Source organism: Rhincodon typus, chromosome 12, assembly GCF_021869965.1.
Source record: "Rhincodon typus isolate 14 chromosome 12, sRhiTyp1.1, whole genome shotgun sequence".
In the NCBI taxonomy this organism is placed as follows: Eukaryota; Metazoa; Chordata; class Chondrichthyes; order Orectolobiformes; family Rhincodontidae; genus Rhincodon; species Rhincodon typus.
Genome location: NC_063343.1, coordinates 67,453,483 through 67,477,465, shown reverse-complemented (window position 1 = coordinate 67,477,465; position 23,983 = coordinate 67,453,483). Strand labels below are relative to the sequence as shown.

Here is a 23,983-nt window from a genome sequence, read left to right as displayed (position 1 = left end):
AGTCTTATTGCTCTTTTGATGTTATTTTTCTTATTGCATTTCAATAATTCTGTCTCCTCTATAACTTTTAAAAATGATTCCATCCTGTGTGTTGAAGTCTCTGACTATTATCACCCTGTTGTGTTTACATTTCTCAGAAAGAAAGTATTCTTCTACTTTCATCATGATAGTTCAGTCATTTTAAAATTTTTACTTGCTCATTGCCAAATATAATGCAAGGACGTTAAGGAGCAGCATTATGGTTGAGTCCCAAGTATTTTAAATGCTACTCAATGTAAATATGTGCCTATTCAAGTTAGATTACATTGTATAAGTATGCATTTTGTTAACCCAAAGTATTTATTCTAATTTACCCAGAAAGGTAATTAGAGATGATTAGAAAGCAATTGGGTTACCACACTGCCTTTGCAAATAACACAAGACAACCTCGAAGAACAACTGTTTGATTCAACTTTAAATTATTATGCTCTCACAGATCTATAAGAACTGCTGTCTCTTCAATCTATCCTACTGGCATAATTTTGTCAGGAAACATTCTGCGCTAGATTTTGATTAAAACAGCTGATTAAGTAAAAATATATGCTCAGTTTGCACATCTTTTATGTTAGTCTCATTTAAAGCTTAAATAACTAACCAGAAATGCAACTGTATTAGTAATGGAGACACAGCAGAAGGATTTTTTAAAAATTCATTAACAGGATAAGGACATCGCTGGCTAGCCAACATCTATTGCCCATCCCAAATTGCCCAGAGGTCAGTTCAGAGTCAACCACAATGCTGTGGGTCTGGAGTTACATGTAGGCCAGACCAGGTAAGTATGGCAGTTTCCTTCCCTAAAGGAAATTAGTGAACCAGATGGGTTTTTACGACAATCGATAATAGATTCACGGTCTTTACTAGATTGTTAATTCCAGGTATTTTTATTGAATTCAAATTCCACCATCTGCCGTGCTAAGATTCAAACCCAGGTCCCCAGAACATTATCTGAGTCTCTAGATTAACAGTCCAGCGATGATGCCACTAGTCCATCGCCTCCCCTCAATACTCAGACCATTAAGGTCAAAAATCACATAACACCAAGTTACAGTCCAACAGGTTTATTTGAATACACAAGCTTGTCATGTGATTTTTGACCTAGTCCACCCCAGTCCAACACCAGTACCTCCATATCATGGTGGACTATCAAAGGCCCACTATTCAACTAGTTCATGACTCATGTCTTCCTCATCTCTATTGAGTAACCTTTGATTTAAAACTCTTGATAATCATATCCAACAAAAATCTGTTATTCTCAGTTTTGGAATTTCTATTGATGCAGTATCCACAGACTTATTAGGTTGGGGAGGTGGGGATCGAGTTTTTTAATGATACTACCTTACATATGAAGAAGAATGTCTTCAATTTTTTCCTGAGTGGCATGACTCCAATTTTAGGATTATGCCTTCTTGTTCTGAATTCCCCTGTGAATGAAATCATTTATCTTTATTATGCTTGATTACTTTGAGCTAAACTCTGATTATAATCCCCCTCTTGGGTTAAATCCCAGCTTCAAGATTGTTCACGTCTTTGTGCCATATGATACAAAATATATCAGAACCTTAAACTGGATGCAGAGGAGATTAATAACAATGAGATGAGCCAATTCAATTATGTCCTTTTAAGTATGTTAAGTCAAACTGGGATTGTTCTCTTCAAACAAAAAATGGTTTAGGGACAGACATAAAGACATTCAAATAGAGACATATAGCCATTATGACACAGGAGGGCATGTGGCCTTCACATTGATCCATTCCCATTCTCTCATTTAATTCCTGTAACTCCTCAAGATTAGTTCCTTTAAGTAGCTAACCAGTTTCCTTTCGGAATCATTGATTGTTTCTGCCCCAACTTCTTTGCTGGACAGATAGTTTCCAATCAGAACCAGGAAATTTATGAGACCTTTTGAGTGACAAATCGAAAATAATTGCTTTTCATTGTCAGAGGGGAGCCTGTGGACAGAGCTTCAAGGTAATTGGCCAAAAAATGCCATGGGTGAGTTAAGAAATTAGTTTTTCCTCTTTGAGTTTCTGTGTATTGATTGATGGAAAAATGACAGTAGTCACTGGTAATTCCAAAAACAAATTGAATACAGAAAAAGAGGAAAATGTTGAGGGTTATGTAGAATGAATATGGGAGCGACAGTAAGTTGTAAATCTTTTGAAGAGCAAGAACAGGTAGGTAGTGGCCTGTTTCTTTACTTTAGTGCTCTAATGTACTGTAATTCTGACTTGCTTAATTCATTTTAAATCACTTCAAACATCTTTAATAGGATACCATTCAATGTGACCCAAAAAAAAGCCTACTACTGTTTTTCACTTATTTCCTTTTCTCACCTGATTAATGAGCATTATTCACTGTTGAATACAACATAGAATAAGCACCAAAGACATAGGATGTACTCAGTGTGGGGCACGTCAATATCCATCACTATGACTAGCGCAGTATCGCTGCTGCTGACCAAGTTGGCATAAGTCTGAAGGACAGTGCCACCAGATTGTGCCGTGGTAAAATTCTGAGATAACCAGTATGAGGAAAAATCTGACTTGACCTTGAGCTCACCCAATCTAGAACTGATCATGATGGTAGAAGTGACCACTTTACATTCTTTGTGGAGACAAAATCCTTTCTTCATGTTGAGGCCACCCTCCATCATATTGTGTGCTGTGGCTTTAGCCTTACTCTAAATGGGATCAGTAATTTCCCAGGTGGGCAATCATACACATTTGAGAGTGACTGCTGATAAAATGGGGTTAATTCAGAAGAAATCCTGAAGCATAAAACTGGAAATGCAAAAACACTGTGAGCCATTCTCAGCAGCAGAATTGTCTGCCACCACAATTTCTAGCCTCATGATCTAGCTTACCTTTCTCTCAATGATTACTGTCAAACCATGTAACCAAGTCTGTTTCAAGGAGGAGTGCGTAAGAGAATGTCAGAAGTAAAATTAAATGTATCTGAAGTTGAGGTGCCAAGTTGCTGAAGATACATGCTTAAAATATATATGAAATATAAGCTTGCAAAACCACAGAAACAGCATGTTTTAGACAAAAAGGAAGCAATTAGAAGAGCAGAAAGGGGGCATGAAGAAGGATTTGCAAACAGGATTACAGAAAATCCTAACATATTTTATAAATACATTAAAGAGAAGGTTAACCAGGCAAAGAGTTGGGCCCATTAGGGCCCAAGGGGACACCCTTTGTGTGAAGCTGCTGCGTAATGGAAGGGTGCAAATTGATTTTCAATCAGTTTTTCAAATGGTTTTCAATCTGGAGAAGGAGAACCTCAGTACAGAATTCAGGAAAAGGGACAATGAGGAATTTTACACTTTGACATCGAAAATGGGGATGTATTGGAGGCTCTGTCAACTTTAAAAATGAACAGATCCCCTGGCCAGAAGATTGCACCTCAGGCTGTTGTGGGTGGTGAGGCAGGAAGTTGCAGGGGCTCTGACACAAATTTTTAATTCCTCTCTGGCCACAGGGTAAGTGCCAGAGGACTGGAGGATGGCTAATGTAGTTCCACTTTTCAAGAAGGGTGGTAGAGATGAACCAGGAAATTACAGACAAGTGAGTGTCATGTCAGTGTTCGGGAAACTATTGGAGAAAATTCTGAAAAGGTTAAAGCATGTGGAATTGAGGGAACCATGGTAAGATGGATCTGAAACTGGCTTAATAATAGGACAGAAAGGGTAGTGGTAGAAGGCTGTTCGATTGATTGGAGGCCAGTTTCCAGCAATATACCATTAGGATCAGCACTGGGACCTTTATTGTTTCTTAAATACATCAATGATATAGATGAAACTGTAGGGGGAATGTTAAGCAAATTTGCAGATGACACCAAGATTGGCAGAATGCTTAATAGTGAAAAAAATGGTTGTGGGTTACAGGAAGATATAGATGGGTTGGTCAGATAGGAAGACCAGTGGCAGACAGCATTTAACCCTGATAAGTGTAAGGTGATGCACTTTGGAAGAATAAACAACATGAGGGAGTACTTAATGAATGGCTGGACACTGGGTAGCTTAGAGGAACAGAGGGATCTTGGGGTAATTATTCACAGATCCCTGAAGTCAGCATAGCTCTTGAATAGAACAGTCAAGAACATAGAAAAGTAAAGCACAGTACAGGCCCTTCGGCCCATGATGTTGTACCGACCTATTATCCTACTCTAAGATCAGTTTACCCTGCATACCGTACTTTTTACTGTCATTCATGTGCCTATCCAAGAGTCGCTTGAATGTCCCTAATGTATCTGACTCCACTACCACATCTTGCAGCGCATTCCACGCACCCACCACTCGCTGTGTAAAGAACCTAACTCTGACATCTCCCCTATACCTTCCTCCAATCACCTTAAAATTATGCCCCCTCATAATAGTCATTTCTGCCCTGGGAAAAGGTCTCTGGGTATCCACTCTATCTATGCCTCTTATCATCTTGTACACCTCTATCAAGTCACCTCTCATGCTTCTTTGCTCCAATTCGAAAAGTATTAAGAAGGTATATGGAACACTTGCTTTCATTAGTTATAGCATAGAGTATAAGAGCAGGAAGGTAATATTGGAGTTGTACAGTGTGTTGGTTGGGCCATAGCTGTGTCCAATGTAGGTCACCTCACTACAGGAAGGATGTGATAGCACTAGAGAGGGTACAGAGGAGGTTCAACGGGATAATTCCTGGGATGGAAAAATTGAGCTATAAGGAGAGACTAGATAGGCTTAGATAGTTTTCATTAGTCAGAAGTCACATGACACCAGGTTATAGCTCAACAGGCTTATTTAAAATCACAAGCTTTTGGAGCACAGCCCCTTCGTCAGGCAAAGTGTGAGAGAAGAGCAAACAGACACAGAATTTATAGCAGAGGTTTCAAGGGTAGAGAGATCAAAAGATCACACAAATGGTGAGAGTGGAGTGTCAAATAATAAGTCTCTGCAGGTGACCAAGATTGTTAGGCAGTATGAGTAAAGTATCAACAGTTGAATAACAAGTGAAGGAATGATCTGTAATCTGATTAAATGAGGCAGAGAGAGAATTACAAAAAAGTTAAAAATAAGGTAGTGCTGGAGACAAACTAAATGACTGGAATAACATGATAGATGTAAGAGCCACATGCCAAGGGTCTAACCAAAGTAACAAGCAATCCAAAACTGTACAAACTAACTAAGGTAGAGAGATCATAACAATTTATCAAGGTGATGCTGTCAAAACAGGACAGTAATGAAAGTTTTACAGATACTGAACAGTGTGGTGGGGTCACATGTAGCGCGACATGGACCCAAGATCATGGTTGAGGCCGCCTTCCTGAGTACTGACCTTGGCTATCAGTTTCTGTTCGGCAATTCTACATTATTGTGTATCTCAAAGTCCACTTTGGAGGACGTTTACCTGAAGTTTGGAAGCTGAATGCTATTGACCACTGAAGTGTTCCCCAACTGGGAGGGAACATTCCTTTCTGGCAATTGTTGTGCGGTGTCCAGACAGGAATGTTCCTTCCCAGTTGTGGAACACTCCAGCGGTCAAGGACATTCAGCCTCCGATCTTCAGGTAGACGTCGTCCAAGGTGGACTTTGAGATACGCAACAACGCAGAATTGGCGAACAGAAACTGGTAGCCAAGGTGAGTACCCATGAAGGTGGCCTCAATCGTGATCTTGGGTCCATGTCGCACTACATGTCACCCCTCCACACTGTTCAGTATCAGTAAAATGTTCCTTAATGACCTGTTTTGATACCATCACCTTGATAAATTGTTATGGTCTCTCTACCTTAATTAGTTTATACAGTTTTGGATTACTTATTACTTTGGTTAGACCCTCGGCATGTGACTCTTATACCTAACATGTTATTCCAGTCATTTAGGTTGTCTCCAGCACCACCTTATTTTTCTTTTTTTGTAATTAACTCTCTGCCTCATTTCGTCAGATTATAGGCCATCCCTTTGCTTGTTACTCACCAGTTGACACTTTACTCATACCGCCTAACACTCTTGGTCACGTGCAGAGACTTATTATTCGACATGCCACTGACACCAGTTGTATGATCTTTTGATCTCTTTGCCCTTGATCTCTTTGCCTAGAAATTCTGTGCTGTGCACTCTTCTCTAATACTTCATCTGACAAAGGGGCTGTGCTCTGAAAGCTTGTGATTTCAAATAAACCTGTTGGTCTATAACCTGTTGTTGTCTGACTTCTGACTTTGTCCACCGGCACCTCCACATCATGTTTTCATTAGAGCAGAGAAGATTGAGGGGGGACAAGACTGAAGTGTATAAGGTTTTGAGGGTCATGGCCGGGTGCACAGAGAACAGCTGTTCTCCTTGTTTGAGGAGTCAGTCACAAAAGAACATAGTTTTAGGGTAAGGGACTGGAGGTTCAGAGGGGATTTGGGAAAAATATTTTCATTCAGTGGGTAGTGAGAATCTCGAATGCATTACCTGGGAAGGTAGTGGACGCCAGAAAACTTACAACCTTTACAAAAGATTTAGATGAGCACTTGAGATATCATAACTTTCAGGAATATGGAACAAGTTCAGAAAATCAGGATTACTGCACCTGTAATAGTAGTTATGTTGGTGCAAGTCCACAGATAAAAACAAATCTCCACCATCCTTCCACATGCAGATTTGAATGGTGATGGGAAACTAAACAAAGTTCAGTAGAAGATAAAAATCTTCTTGAATATTGCCCATCACAGTGGTAGCAGAGCTTAGTAGGTGAATGCAAAGTTGAGGCTTAAGCATTTAGAACAATCTTCATCCAAGGGTTCCAAGTGGATGATCCATCTTGGGCGCCTCATGTAGCTCCCACCACACAGAAATCAGTGTTAAGCCAATTCAATTGAATCCATTTAACACAAAGAATTAGCTAAGCATACTGAATATAACAGAGGCTGTGGGCTTCAGCAACGTTCTAGCTATAACACTGAATGTGTATTCCAGGACGAGATGTGCCTCGATTCAAGCAATTCCCAAACTGCCATCAAGCTCACAAAAAGGAATACTAACAGAAAGAGAATCTGTCAACAAAAAGCAGGGCACATTTAAACCAGTTCTCGCCACATTAATCCAATTTCAATCATCATCATTGTAAGGGGAGTTGTTACTGACAGTGCCTTCAAGCAGCACGTACTCACCCATAACCCACCCATTGACAGTCAGTTTGCATTCTGCCAGGACCAATCAGCTTCAGACTTCATTCGAACCTTCTTCCAAGCACAGCCAAAAGACCTGATTTCCAGACATAACTTTAGAGTGACTGCCCTTGACATCAAGGCAGTATTTTGAAGCAAACCCTGATAAAGTTCAAGTCACTCGGAAACGGGGAAAATCCCCCATTGGCTGTAGTTATACCCTGCATAATGGAAGATGGGTCTAGTTATTGACACATAATTGTCTCAACCACAGGACACATAGAGGAGTTCCTCAGGGCAGTGCACTGAGCACACCATGTTTAGTTCTGTGAGCAATAATGAACCCTCCCATCATAAAGGAACACATAAGAATAGTTGTTGATGCTGGTACAGAGTTTTCAGACAATGAAGCTCCCAATACTTACATGCAACAAGACCTAGACAACATGCCATCTGAGTGAGCCACACACATGCCACACAAGAAATTTGCAATGAACATTTTCAACATCATAGAATCTAAACACCTCTGTTTTACATTCAATGCATTGTCATTGCTTAATCCACCATTATTAACATCCTGGCCCCATAAACTTAGTCAGACCAACCATGCAAATACTATGGCTACAAGAGCAGGTAGGAAGATAGGTATTCTGTGGTCAGTGACTCATCCTGCTCCCCAAAAGCCTTTGTACCAACTTCAAGACAATAGTCAGGAGAATAATGGGATACTGTCTATTTGCTTGGATTAGTGCAGTTCCAACAAGTTCAGCATCATCCCAGACAAAGGGGCACACCTTACTGACACCCATTACAATAGCAATGTTGCACAGGAGCTAGAAAACTCAGAGAGGAAAATAAATATTGATGTTTTGAAAACAGTTCACATTATTGAGAAGGAAGTGCTGGAGGTCTTAAAAAATATAAAGGTAGATATATCTCCAGGACTTGAGATACTGTAACCCAGGATATTGTGGGAAATTTGGGAGAAAATTGCAGGGCCTCTTGCAGAAATACTTGTATGATCGTCTATAACTACGGGTAAGGTATTGAATGACTGGAGAGAGGCTAATGTTGTGCCTTTGCTTAAGAAGGGATGTAAGGAGAAGCCTGGAAATTATAGACCTGTGAGTCTGATTCAATGGTGGGTATGTTGCTGGAAGTGATTCTGAAAGATAAGATTTATATGTATTTGGAGAGGTAAGGAATGATTATGAATAGTCATCATGGTTTTGTGCAAGGGAAATCGTGTCTCACAAACTTGATTGAGATTTTTGAGGAAGTAACCATGAAGACTGATGAGGGCAGAGCAATGTTAACTTGGATTTTAGTAAAGCCTTTGACAAAGTTCCGCATGGCAGTCTAAGTAGTAACGTTAAATCACATGGATTCAGGGTGACCTTGCCAACTGGTTACAAAATTAGCTTAACGGCAGGAGACAGCGAGTGATGGTTGAGGGTTGTTTTTTGAACCGGAGTTTGACTAAGTTTTGACCAGCAATGTTTCACAGGAATTGTTGTTGAGTCCACATTTGTTTGTAATTTACATAAATGATTTAGATGAGAATATAGAAGGCATGGTTAGTAAGTTTGTGGATGACACCAAAATTGGTTCTATAGTGTACAGTGAAGAAGGTTATCTAAGATTACAAACAATTTTTGATCAATTGGGTCAATGGGTTGAAGAGTGGCAAGTAGAGTTTAATTTGGATAAATGCAAGATATTGCATTTTGCTGAATCAAACAAGGGAAGGACTTATACAATTAAAAGTAGGACCTCAGATGGTGTAGAACAAAGAGGACTAGAGGTTCAGGTACATAATTCTTTGAAGTTTGAGTCTCATATAGATAGGGTGGTTAAGAAGGCGTTTAGCACACTTGCCTTCATTGTTCAGACCTTTGAGTATAGGAGTTGGGGTGGTATGTTGTGGATGTATAAGATGTTGGTGAGGCCTCTTCAATAGTACTGTGACAAGTTCTGGTCACCCTGTTATAGGAATGATTTTATTAAGCTGGCGAGGGTTCAGAAGAGATTTACCAGGATACTGCTGGGAATGGAGGATTTGAGTTATAAAGACAGGCTGGATAGGCTGCGACTTTTTTCAGTGGGGCGTAGGAGGTTGAGGGGTGACCTTATAGAGGTTTATAAAATCATGAGGGGTATAGATAAGGTGAATGGCAGGTATCTTTTCCCTAAGGTGGGCAATTTCAAGACTACTGGCATATTTTTAAAGTGAGAGGAGAAAGATTTAAAAATGACACGAGGTGCAATTTTTTTTACACGGTGTGTAGTTCATGTGTGGAATGAACTTCCAGAGGAAGGAATGCATGCTGATACAGTTGCAGTGTTTAAAAGACATTTGGATAAGTACATGAATAAGAAATGTTTGGAGGGATATGGACCAAGCTCAAGCAAGTGTAACGAGTTTGCTTTGGGATTATGGTCGGCATGGGCTGGTTAAACCGAGAAGTCTATTTCTGTGCTGTATGACTCGATGACTCTAGGAACATCAGTGTGTGCCAATCACAAGTTGCACTGCATAAACTCACCTTGGCTTCTTCAATACCTGTGACTTCAAGCACCTGTTAGAGCAAAGAAATCAGGCACATGGGAACATCATCACTTACAATTTCCCCTGAAGTCACACATATCCTAACTTGGAAATATTTTGTCATTCCTTCATTGTCACCTGGTCAATATTCTGGAACTCCCTCCTTAGCATCACAACAGGAGTAACTTCATCACACAGACTGCAGTAGTTCAAGAAGAGAGCTCTTCAACACGTTCTGAAGGACAGTTAGGGATAGGCAATAAATGCTGGCTTTGTCAGTGATTCCCACATCCTATGAATTAAAGAAAACAGGTTCATGCAACCAGTGTTCACAATTCAACCTTTTTAGAACTGACATGGTTCTGGTGTGTCTCCAAGGCCGACATATAATTCTAAGGCACACTGCCCAGAAGTAAAAAGTAATACTCAAGAAGGAGTGTAACCAAGTTCACATCTAACTAAACTATAGATTTGCCTCTTTGTATTCTAAACAATGTAACATTTTTAATGAAAGTAAGATACTGTGAGTACTGGAAATCTGAATTTAAAACAAAAAATGTTGGAAATACTTAGCAGATGTGAACAGAACATTAATGTTTCAAATTGATGACCTTACATCAGAAGTGACAGTAAATCAAGCTCTGTATTCATCAATTTTGTTGAAAGTAATTAATCATGTGCAGCTCCTGAAAAAAAGATAGGATGCAGCCTGCAAACGTTTACGATATGGTCATGCAGTTAATCAATATTTAAAGCCCTGCTTTCATTGGCCCAAACATGGCAAAGAGAACTTTGTGATGCTGCCTTGCACAGATCAATAACTTTTCATCATGAAGATAAATCACAAATCATTGCTGGAAATTAAAAGCAATAATAGCAGAAAATGTTGTAAGTGCTAAATAGGGAACTTGCCTTTGTAAATAGATCTGTCCATCAGAGATGATCAGCATTTATAACTGGCGATCAAAGGGTGACTTTATGAAAATGAAAGATGTTGTACTAGAGAGATGTTGGTTATATCCTTTGGATGTTAAAGGCTTAAGGGTTGGTTTCCGTCACCAAAATGTTTTCTGTGACATTATGAAAGAGATGTGAATTGTATATTATATGAAAGTGAGTATCAAAGTTCGGTTATCTTGTATTTAATCTTGTTCACTTTGCCAAATAAATGACATTTATTTCCTGTATTCTGCCCCTTTCATTTTGATTCTTAGTTTATGCTTTCATTTTTCAAATGTTTTTATTTTTAAGAATATTTAAAATGTTGTGCATTTTAATATTAATTCACAAACTTTTGTATTCCATGTCAGAGTTTCACTTAATGGAATACATTCTATAAATTTGTGTGCTAAAGTCACTCATACCTACAGAATTTCCATAGAACCATCCAAATGGTTGTTGACCTCTAAATTTAACTTCACAAAATTTGCCCCTAGTAGAGGAAATCCAAATCAGGAGTGTACATTTGTAATGGCTCTTCAATTATCATTTATAGGCATTTTCAGACTTTTTTTGTTAGTTCTTGGAGTGTAAGTGGCATTCACAATATCAATATTTGTCGTGTATCCCCAGTTCCTCTTGGAAGAGTGGATGTTTTTTTTTAACTGCTACACTCCTTGTGGTGTAACTGCTGTGAAGACACAGTGGCATACATCCATATCAAACTGTTGTGTACCATGGCAAGAAATTTGCAGGTATTCTCATGCATTTATTGCTCTTGTTCTTTGGGGTGGTTGCCTTTTTTTAACTATTGATTTATAGTATTTGTGTCACTGGCTGGGACAACATTTATTGCCTGTCCCTAAATGTCCTTGAACTGTATAGTTTGCTGGGTCATTTTATAGAACAGTTAACACCACATTGCTGTGCATCGAAGTCACATACAAACCAAATCAGATAAGGATAGCAGATTTCATTTCCTAAAATAAATTAGTGAACCAGTTAGGTATTTACAACAATTGGCAGTAGTTACAAGATTAGACTACCTATTAATTTTAATTACAGAGTCATAGAAGTATACAGACGAAAACAGGCCCTGCGGTTCAACTTGTCCAATGCCAACGACGTTTCATAAACTGAGCCAGTCCCATTTGCCTGTCCCATTTGCCTATCTCTCTAAACGTTTCCTATTCATGTACCAGTTCAAATGTCTTTTAAATGTTGTGATTGTACCTGCCTCTACTACTTCATCTGGCAGCTCGTTCCATAGACATACCACTCCCTGTGTGAAAATGTTGCCCTTCAAGTCCCTTTTTAATCTTTATCCTCTCACCTTAAACCTATGCCCTCTAGTTCTGGACTCCCCTACCCTGGGAAATAGACCTTGGCTTATCTGTGCCTCTCATGATTTTCTAAACCTCTACAAGGTCACCCCCAGCTTCCTACGCTCGAGAGAAAAATAGTCCCAGCCTATCCACCCTCTTTATAACTCAAACCTTCCAGTCTCGGTAACATTTTGTAAATCATTTTTGCACCCTTTCCAGTATAATATCATCCTTCCTATAGCAGGGCAAACAGAATTGTATGCAGTACTCCAAATGTGGCCTTACCAATGTCTTGTACAGCGATAATGTGACATCTCAAATCCTGTACTTAATGCTCTGACTGATGAAATGGATTCAAGTAGATTTAAAGTTTTAAAGTTTAATGTCTAGTTTTAAAATAGATTTTAATTTCATGGTGTGTCTTGTTGGGATTCTAACTCATGTCCCAGGAACCTTAGTCTGGGACCCTGGATTACTTGCCCAATGACTTTATCACTTGGCTTTGCAAACTTACCGTCTACTATGAAGTTAATTGCATAGTTTTTTTTTTATTTCTGTTGTTGATGATCACCCGAAGATTTTAATTGTTACTTTCTGCATTTTGTTCTCCCATTATTGTATGCAATGGCATGATCTGTTTTGTACTTCAAAGCTTTCAGTGTTTTTGGAGCATAGTTTTTTAAAGTGCAAACAAAATGCACATTCTGTTATTGGTGTTGGTATACCTAGGGATAAATCTGAAAGAGACTCAATAGTGGTCTTAGTAGAATCAATACATTATAGCAAATCAAAAAATCTACTAAACAGCCAAAACAATAGGTTGTAGATCAGATGAGGTCATATGGTCATGTCACTTCTTGAAACTGCATTCAGTTAAGAAACATTAAAATATTAGAGGTAAGAAAATTATCAATAAGCTTTTTAAAGGCCTAGAACTGCCAGGGTCATCATTGAATGTAATTGTGTTTAAACATAGAGGGGACAGAGTTGGGGCAAGGAGTAGGTGGAATCTGTGTATTTATAAAATTTCAGCAGAATTCATTGTATATTGAATACTTTAACTGGCTACCCACCACTGCCAGAATGGTAACAGTTGAAGCTGGCATCCTTCTCTCCATGAAAAAGGCCAAGGAGATGGTAGCACATTAGAGACCCCACCTGAAATGCCCTCTTTCACCATTTCCCCCTCCACCCACTCCCTGTCCCTCCGTTCCCACCACCAACAACCACCTCCTACCTGTAAAATCTCCCCAGAAAAATTCCAGCCCCTGATACTGTTGGACCTAAACAGTTATTGCCAGAAAGTAAATTGCTCCCCTTACCTGATCTGACCTGTACATGATTCCATTAGCCAAGGGCAGTGAAGTATATCTGCTCTTTGAAATGACCCAACAAGCAATTTCAATATACCAACATTTGTGTCAGACAGTAAAAGTGATCATGAATGTTTCAGATTCTGATCTAAAAAGACAATTGATTATTAATGTCTATGGGGACGGATTTGTTTTGCCACCAATTGGTCTGATCTGTAATGACTGCAATCCCACATCATCATGATTGTTTTTTGACTGTACTCTGAAGTGGCTGAACAAAACATATGATTCTCAGGGTGCTGGGGATGAACAATAAAGCAACGTAGACATCCATTTAATTGGACATATTTAAATGATCTCATAAATGTGTTAAAAATGTGGAAGTTTTGACAGATCCTGAAATAGCATGTAGTATGTATGGAACCAAAAAGGTAACGATTCCTTTCTATACTAATATCAATTGGCCCAGAAACTAGGTGGGATTTGTGCTTGTACCATATATCTCTGTGATATGCTGGAACATATTTGTAATTATTTTGTGGGGAAATTCTGTGGTTTTTTTTTTAATGATGTAGAGTTCTTTTCTCAATTTTGCCTGAATTTTCTGACCTTTGCCTTTGTCAATCAATTGGGTATTTAATTGTTGGAGGGAAGACTATTGTGCTATTAACATTACTTTCAAGTGAAGGGTCAGTAGAGTAATTGGTCCATTCATTTTGCTCTCTTTGCCCTATATTTCCTAGACATTTTCTGATGAAAGAGTCTGACTAAGGCCCAATGCTTAGAAAGCTTGTGATTTCAAATAAACCTATTGGACTATAACCTGGTGTTGTGTGACTTCTGACCTAGACATTTTCAATCAACCTGTTAACACATGTTTTGACACACCTCTGGGGGTTGTTGGGACTTGACCCATGTTTCATGTGCTTGTTGAAGGACCATGAACCCATATTGTACCCACACTGAATCATAATCTCAAAACGTCTGGAAAATAAACACACTGAACCTTGTGTTAATTATGGGCTTTTAATCTGCTCTGAGTATTGAATGTAGTCTGGGAGCATCAAGGTTACTTGCAAATTCTTTAAGTTATCCCAAACCTTGAAGACTGTTGACAGAATGTATGTTTTGCATGCTTGGGTGCTTGATAGGTACAGATTCACAGTTGATCAGCCTGCTAATACTCACTGTTCCACCATGGGGAATTAATGATTGAGTGGTCTATCACTGTTCAAACAGGCTCCAAAGGTGAGGAAATTAGGGGGTTAAAAAATTGCTTATTAGCAAAATGAATTTTCACTCTTTAGCGTACGGTTGCTTAACTTCGTAGGTGAAAGTCTAGTTTCCTCTATTTGCATAAAAACAGAGGGGAAACTGCCAAATGATCCAACAAATATGACGTCTTAAAATTCAAGACACTTACCTCAGTGGCGAACATTGTCGCGTTGTCCATTTCTTTCATATTACAGTCTGGAAAATACCTATCAGCAGCATTAGATTGGCATTTGCTGGATGCTGCACTTAAGTGGGTCAGGAACTGGGAATCACCTTTACCCGATTCCGGGGCAGACCGCAGGGTATAACAGTACGTTTCAGCGAGAGAACCAGACCCACGTACTTCAATAACGTTTTTAATTAGGCTAGAGTCTGGCACTGTGTGAAAATTTAAATTGGAATTTCGATATATCATTTCTGAATCGCTATGTTCAAAACACAAACACCAATCCTCATCATTGCTTGAATTGCGACAAACTGTGATAACAAGAGCAATTAACGCAACCATCAGAGTAAGTGTGATTGCCCCTAAAGATATAATTATATAAAGGGCTGCACGAGTGGGATACTCAGGGATTCTAGGCATGAATGTAACGGCATGAATAGCGTCTTCAGTGCTATCTACAATTGACAGCGTGATGGTAATAGTGGTAGATAAAGGAGGATGCCCATTGTCCTTCACCAGTACGACCATCATCTGTATTGCAACATCTCTGTCATCAATTTGACGAGTCGTCCTCACTTCTCCCGAGTTAATCCTCATGGCGAAAAGATTCTTATCTGTCGCTTCCAGAAGCTGATAAAACAACCGTGCGTTCTGCCCAGAGTCGGCATCAATGGCAATGACCTTGACGACCAAATAATCTGGATCTGCTAGTCGCGGAATAGTTACTTCTGATCCGTTCCTTGTTAGGGGAAACACAATGACAGGTGCATTGTCATTTTGATCTAGGATGACTACATGCACTGTATGATTCGCGCTGAGCGGCGGCAAACCAGCATCCTGCACCTGAACGTAAATCTGGAAATTCTTGAGCTTTTCGTAATCAAAGGAGCGCTGCGAAAATATTATCCCGCTCTCTGAATTGATTGAGACATAAGATAAAATGGGCATACCTTGAACTAGGCTGTCGAGAACGGAATAGGAAAGGTGGGAATTTGGACCCAAGTCAGGGTCAAAAGCAGAAACTGAACAGATGGAAGCTCCAAAGGCGTTATTCTCCATCACGTACGCAGTGTGAAACGTATTTGCAAAACGCGGCGGGTTGTCATTAACATCTGACACCTGCACTGGAATAGTTTTGTTGGTAGATAGGGGAGGAAATCCTGAATCATAACAAGAGATTCCAATTCTGTATTCAGACATGATTTCCCTGTCCAATGGGTGCTGGACAACCACCGTGTATGTATTTTTAAATGTCGATTTGAGTTCAAACGGTAGGTTGGGATGAATTAAGCAGGTAGTAACTCCGTTGTCTTCAGAATCTCGGTCGGTTACACTGATCAGCGCTATCACAGTTCCAGAAGGTACGTCCTCACGGACTGAATGAGATACCGACATCAAAGTCATATCGGGCGCGTTATCGTTGACATCCTTGATGTCAATGAGGACAGTGCAATGTACGGGGAGTGCAAATGGGCCTTTGTCTTTGGCTTCCGCTATAATTTCATAAATCTCGGCTTCTTCGAAATCTATAATCCCTTTGACTATAATTTCACCTGTTTGAGAATTCATTTCGAAAAGTTCGCGGAATGTACTTGGAGTAAGGTCGCTGAGAGAATACACTATCTCTGCATTCGTGCTTTCGTCTGGATCGCTCGCATTTAATCTGATAACCGCAGTGCCAATCGGTACATTTTCCAGTAGACTGGCTTTATAGAGCATCTGGTCAAAAGCAGGAGAATTGTCGTTGACATCAAGTACAGTGACGATAACTTGGGCTGTACCAGTCCGCTCTGGGGTTCCTCCGTCAACAGCAGTCAGGAGTAAATGATGAATCGCCTGTTGTTCCCTGTCCAGGTATTTCTCTAGGAGCAGGTGGACGAACTTGCTGTCGTCCCCGCTGTTCTGCACTTCTAAAGCGAAGTGTTCATTTGGACTGAGGTAGTAAATGCGGACAGAATTGATGCCCAAGTCCGGGTCATGAGCACTCTGAAGAAGGAATCGAGTTCTCGGTGGTGCTGACTCTAGAACCTCCAAACGGATCTCAGCTTTTGAAAAACTGGGTGAATTGTCATTAATATCTAATATTTCTACTTCGATGCGATAGAGTTCCAATGGATTTTCTACAACAACCTCCAGATTCATAAAACAAGCAGGACTCTGTCTACATACGTACTCCCTATCTATCACTTCATTCACAAACAAAACGCCATTCTCCAAATTAATCTCGAAATACCGTTTTCTTACTGCAGACATTATGCGGAGCCTGCGACTGGAAAGCTCTTTCACATCCAGACCAAGATCTTGAGCAATGTTCCCAACGAAGGCACCATGCTTCAATTCTTCATGAATAGCATAGCGAATTTGACCACAAGCGATATTCCAAATACAAAGCAGGAAAACTGTAAACAATGCTTGCATTCTCTGTCCGAATTCGCCCTTGCATTCGCAAAGATGCAAAATAATTAATACTCCCCACCTTCCCAAAAAAAAATCAAATACTGATATCCAGTATAAACCAAGCAAAACGCTAACCAATATTACATCTGTGTAGAGGAATAAGAGTACTAAGAATAACGGTTCCGATGTACGATTACAAACAGTGAGAGTCTGTTTCCTCTCTGTTTCTGCATTATGCGTAGAATTGGGGGAGGGGGTATAGATCGCTCGCAACATTTTAGCGCCTCATTGGTAGACAGCGACACAGAGAGTCTTTGCCAATAATTACACTGAACGCTTATTAAAGATGAACGTATGCAAAGTGTGAAAGTTACACGTACTCCTGTCTATGCACCGAGCAACGAAAGTAACTGTCTAACCTAATGCTTGTTCCGTTACTCCAACTCAACTCTGAGAGTTGGTTAGTAGGTCAAAAGTCAAACATTGAGCACTTAAGTTCTGCAAGTTGGCGTTTAAAGAGTACTGAAGGCGTCTGCGTTTGTTCGCGATTGGGCGATGAATTCCTCATGTGGGATCATCACAAAAGTTGAACACGAAAATTTCACTTTCTCTCAAACTCAAGTCACTGGCGAAATTCTCTGTCAACCAGATATAAAACAACTAACGGAAAAAAAAAATCGGCGGAAATAAACAACCGGGACAAACAAGAAGATCTGATCTTACGCTATATATTACTAAAGTAACCCTCAGTCAATCATCATTCATGTAACTTTTGCATGTATCTACTTCAAGTGGATAAGTCACCTAGTCCCTGTGAGATACATTTTGTTACCGAAGCGTGTAAAGATATAAATTCCAGAGGAACTTAATCCAAACTTCAATTTATTCTCAGAAACTAGATTCCTGCTGGAGGAACGGAAGATACCAAAGCAAACAAAACCAAAGTTGCTGGAAAAGCCCAGCAGGTCTGGCAGCATCTGTGAAGTTAAAAACAGAGTTAACGTTTCGGGTCCGGTGACCCTCCCTCAGAACTGTTGTGGAAGATACCAAAGGTTAAGCTTATGTTTACAAAAAGGATTAGTCTAGCAGTTATAGGGCAGGCAGTTTAACTATGTGGTTGAAAAAGCATACTTTGTGAGACTTTGACCAGCCACCTGCAGAAGTATTGACTAATAAAAGACAATCAACATCGGTTAACGGCAAATCGTAATTAACTGTCATGATTGAGTTTCTTTTTGCTGAGTTGACAGAAAGATGAGTATAGCGCAGGGATAGAAGGAAAGAGTGGGAGTGTCAGGCGGACTGAAAAAAATCTGCGCCGGATTGTTGGGACTCATGACCTCCTTCTTTCCTGCATAATACTATGATTTGAAGCTGAATACCTGCCAACAAAGGAAACTTTCGACTTTAATCTTTTGCTCCCTACTGCCTCACATATCATTCTTGTTAATTAAGGTCCCGCTGCAGCACTTGGCTCAGTGATCCAGGCTGACCCACTCGTGCAGTACGAAGGAGGTAATGTTTTAGGGTGAGACGTTAATCAGATACACTTTCTGCACTCTCAAGGTGAATTCAAATGATCCCAAGGCACTATCCAAAGTGTTACTGCAACAGGTATTCCCCAATATCACAAAACAAATGGATTTTTCTTTGACAACGCAGTGTGGAGCCAGAGGAACGCAGCACCAAAGGAGCAGGAAAATTGATGTTTCGGATCGGGACCCTCCAAAAATGTTTCAGTTTTTGGGAGCTTGCTATGCACAGTTCGGCTGTTGTGTTTTCCACATTATAATATTGGCAGCATTTCAAAATCATTTCATTGCTTTTTAAGAGTTTTGCTACCTCCGGTTGGCGTGAAATGTTGTATCTTACGGGATTTCTGACTTCTTATCTACCAAGATGATGACTGATAAATTGCTGCTTCTTTCAGAAAGCAATACGTTTCAGCTTACTCATGTCACTAAAACAACTCTTCTATTTTGGACGAGAAGCTCTACGCAGCCTCAGTACACTGAAGAAGATAGATTATTAAGGAAACCAAAGGGTATTGGGCTACGCAGGGAAGTTGAGTTGAGACCACATTCAGAATGGCCATAATTTTACCCAACGGCAGAGGAGGGTCGAAGGGTCGAGTAATCTACTCCTTGTCCTAATTTGTATGGTACCATATTTAAATGCAGGTAAAGAAAAGACGCAGCATTTGTTGTCCATCCATTTTAATTTTTAACTAGTAAACATTGAGAAAGAGACCTTCTTGAACTGTTGTGGTGTAGCTACAAAAACGTGTGGATTCCCTGACTCTTGATTTGAAGATGATGACTTACAGTGGCGTAAATTTTTGCCTTAGGAACGTAGGGACATAGGAACAGAGGTAAATCATTGTGCATGTAAAGTATTTTCTGCCATTTAATAGGCTGATTGAGCATTTTAATGACTTTTACCTCTATAATCCCCACAATCTTTCACATCATTAGTAACCTGAAATCTGTTAATGAGTACATCAAACATACCCAGAGATTAAGCATTAACAACTGTCATAGAACATAGAACAGTCCAGCACAGTACAGGCCCTTCAGCCCACGATGTTGTGCCAAACTTTTACCCTAAACCTAAGGTCTATCTAACCTCCACCCCTACCTTATACTGTCATTAATATGCTTATCTAATAGCTGCTTAAACATCCTAATGAGATCGACTCCACTACGTTCTCTGGTGATGCATTCCACGCCCCTACCACTCTCTGAGCAAAGAACCTACCTCTGACGTCTCTCCTATATCTATCTCCACTCACTTTAAAACTATGCCCCCTTGTAATAGCTACCTCCACCACAGGAAAAAGTTTCTGGCTGTCCACTCTATCTATACCTCTGATCATTTTGTACACCTCTATCAAGTCACCTCTCATCCTTTATCGTTCTAAAGAGAAAAGCCTTAGCTCTCTCAACCTTTCCTCATTAGACCTTCCCTCCATTCCAGGCTAGATCCTGGTAAAGTCAGTGGTAGAGAATTTCAAAGGTTGATTTCTTTTTGAATTCACTCATAGGATGTGGCTGATACTGAAATGGCATATATTGCCCAATTCTGATAGCCCTTGTGAAGATGGTGCTGAGCTTACTCTTGAACTGTGATCCATTTGGTGTAATTACACTAATAATGCCAGCAGGGAGAGGGATCCTGGATTTTTACCCAGTGACACAGCAGGCGTGGCAATTTATTTCCAAATCAGGATGGTGAGTGGCTTGCAGTGGAACTTGAAGGTGATGGTGTTTCCATCACCACTTCTGCTCATACATAATGGAGGGAAGGTTATTGATGATACAGCTGAAGATCATGGAGTGTCGCACATTCCCCTGAGGAACTCCTGCAGAGATGTCCTGGATCTCAGACGACTGACTCCAACAAAAACAATCAGCTTTCTTTTTTTTTTGCCAGGTATGAATCTAACCAGCAGAGAGTTATCTCCCGCTACCCATTGACTAGTTTTTCCTAAGGTTCGTTCATGGCAAATTCAGTCATATGTAGCCTTGATGTCAAGGGTAGTAACTTTCACCTCACCTCTGGAATTCTGCTCTTTTCTAAATGTTTGAACTAAGGTTCTGATGGAACCTAATCTAAGCATTAACGATCAGTTTATTGCTAAACAAGTGTTGATAGCACTATTGATGACACTTTTCATCATTTTACTGATGATAGAGAGTCGATTGATGGGGTGATAATCGCTGGATTGAATGTGTTACATGACTCCACATGATATCAAGAAACAGCTGGAGGCAGTGGATACTACAAAGACCATGGGCCCTGTCACCTTTCCAGCAACTTTCCTGAAGTATATGCCGTAGAACTTGATACACCCCTAGCCAAACTGTTCCAGTTCATCTAACCATACCTAGAGGCATGGTTCTCAACCCACAGTGTAATCAACAAACATACAGAATTGTACCCCATATACAAACCCATACAGAACAGAACCAGAAATGACACAACTCACCATAACAGATTGAACAGTATAAGTTCCAAGTGGCGTAGAACAACATCGCTTCAGCGAAGGCCTCACTGATGATGTTACCTAGCATAGTGACGAAATATCTGAATGAAAACAAGCCAGCTCAGCAAGCAAGTCAACAACCTCACCCACAACCCAAGCTACAAATCTTTGCAAAAACCTTAAACACCTACAGACGCAACATGCTAAAAATTGCCCAACAATGGGAAGCCTTCACCAATCCACAGAGTGCTACCCACAAGCAATTCCACTTTCTCCATGAGTGCCTCGGGAACCAGGTACTGCACCACAGCATGAAATACAAACCTCCACTCAACAACTCACAAGCATACAAAATAGCTGAACAGAATGGATGCAGAATGCTACGAATAATGATTAATGATGTCCATATCTGACTCTTAAAGTATGAGTGGGAAATTTTGCACCAAAAATCACAGTACCTAACCACCACGGACCAGCAATGGACTACAACCCTAGAACAGGTCATCACCATCAAATAACACAGGAACAAAGCAAAGAAGAAACACAAGCTACAGGAGAAACTTACCAAACTGATCCACCACAAAGACAAGAACAACAACAAACCAGACACATGGATAAGAAACCGATCCAGCAGATGACTCATAGAAACTGAGAAAGCTGTCCTGTTATGCAGACTGAACTATAACAAAAAAAGATGCAAACAGAACAGACTTCATGGCCACCTTGGAATCTACACTAAAAGACAATAGACTCACGGATGAAAGTCAACAAGCCATCTGACAAACTAAAATCCCCACACTAAGTAGAAGCAACAAATGGGACAACCTGAACACATCAGAGAGGAAAGCATGAGAAAAAACTCAAGAAAGACAAGAACATGATAATTCTTCCAGCAGACAAAGGGCGCATGACTGTTATTAGAACAAACTGGTCTACGTTGAGAAAGCGCAGGCACTGATCGCAGATACAAACACTTACCAACAAGTGGTAATAGACCCAACACCGCAGCTGGGAAATTGGATCACCCAAAGTGAAGAGACCAAAGGATGCAAGACAGATAACCAAGATGGACAACATGAGAATGAAACCAGAAGGCACAAACACCCCCCTACCCCGATTCTATGGACTCTCTAAAGTACACAAACCAGACATCCCCCTCAGACCCATTGTCCCCCTACCAGGGACACCTTCACACAAACTGGCCAAGGACCTACAACAGAGACTGAAACACTTAGTTGATGGATCACTTCTTTCCATCTACTTAACCCAAGAATTCTTCAATACACTCAAGAACATAAAAATCAGCAATGATGGGATTATGGTATCCTTTGTCGTCACAGCATTATTCACAGCATTGACATCACACTAGCCAAAGAAACACTGGCCACATTACTAGAGGAAGCAGGAAGGCAGACCAGCAGCTCCATCAATAATGACAGCATACTCAAACTACAAGACTTATTCCTCACCACACACTTCATCTTAACAGTCAAGTAGAGAAACAGATCAATGGCACACCTATGGGGCTACCCATCTCAGGACTCATTGCAGAGGCAGTCATGCAAAGACTAGAACATGCTACCCTCCCCCTCATTCAACCTAAACTGTAGATCCAGTGCATGGTTGACACATTTGTCATCATTAAACACACCAAACTAGAAGATACCCACCACCTCATCAGCAATGTATTCATCAGGATTAAATTCATAAGAGAGGAAGAAAACAACAATCCACTTCTGTTCCTTGATGTCAGGTTTGAACATATGACCAATGGGGAGCTCCAAACCTTGGTATACAGAAAAGCAACCCACACAGACCAAATCCTCAACTTCCACAGCAACCATCCTAACAGCCAAAAACAAAGTTGTGTTAGGATATGATTTAAAAGGGCCACCACTCACTGCAACACACCAGAACTGCACAAGAAAGAGGACGAGCACCCACACAAAATCTTCGCTATAAGCAGTTATCCCCACAACTTCATCCACAGGTGCCAACTAAGTAGATAACATCAAGTGGACACAGTACACCCTGACACTCTGGCCACACTGCCCTACATCAGGAACATATCAGAACTGACAATGAGATTCCTATGACCACGAGGAAACATGGTAGCACACAAGCCTATAGCCACACTACGACAAACACTCACAAGGATTAAAGACCCTATACCTACAACATGCAAAAGCAACATAGTTTACAAAATACCATGCAACAACTGCCGCAACATCACATTGGACAGACAGGGAGGAAACTAGCCATCAGAATACACGAACATCAGCCAGCAGCAAACTGATACGACAAGCTTTCCCTAATATCAGTACACTCGGACAATGAAGGCCATCAGTTTAACTGGGACAATGTAACCATAGTAGCCCAAGCCAAACATAGACATGCATAGTAATTCCTACAGGCATGGTTCTCAATCCATAATGCAATCAACAAACATATAGAATTGGACCCCATACACAAACCCATATAGAACAGAACCGGAAATGACACAACTCACCATAACAGACCGGACAGTGTAAGTTCCTGGCTGAGTAGAACAACATCATTTCATTGGAGGCCTCACTGATGATGTTACCTACCATGGTGAAGAAGTATCTGAATGAAAAGAAGCCAGCTTAGCAAGCAAGTCAACAACTTCATGCATGTAGTCCTGTTTTGTCACCTCACCAGATGCACACTTCATTTCTAGGTATGCCTAGTGCTGCTCTTGGCATGTCATTCTGCACTCTTCATTAAGCCATTCTGATTCTCTGGTTTGATCGTGTTGCCCATCTCTGTGAGACAACAGTATATACATAGATGACAATATAGCGGAGACACTCAGAGGTCTATAAGACTCAATTAATTTATTAAGTACT

At 40.3% G+C, this 23,983-nt stretch overlaps 1 protein-coding gene across 1 annotated transcript; it reads right to left on the bottom strand.

The window, feature by feature from the left end:
- Positions 1 to 5,564: 5,564 nt before the first annotated feature.
- On the bottom strand, positions 5,565 to 23,808 carry LOC109914839 (protocadherin alpha-C2-like). The gene is given in 5 exon segments (XM_048603503.1): positions 5,565 to 5,603; positions 9,712 to 9,744; positions 14,714 to 16,821; positions 22,042 to 22,067; positions 23,705 to 23,808. Coding segments are annotated over 5 exon segments (2,310 nt in total).
- Between the last annotated feature and the right edge of the window lie 175 nt (positions 23,809 to 23,983).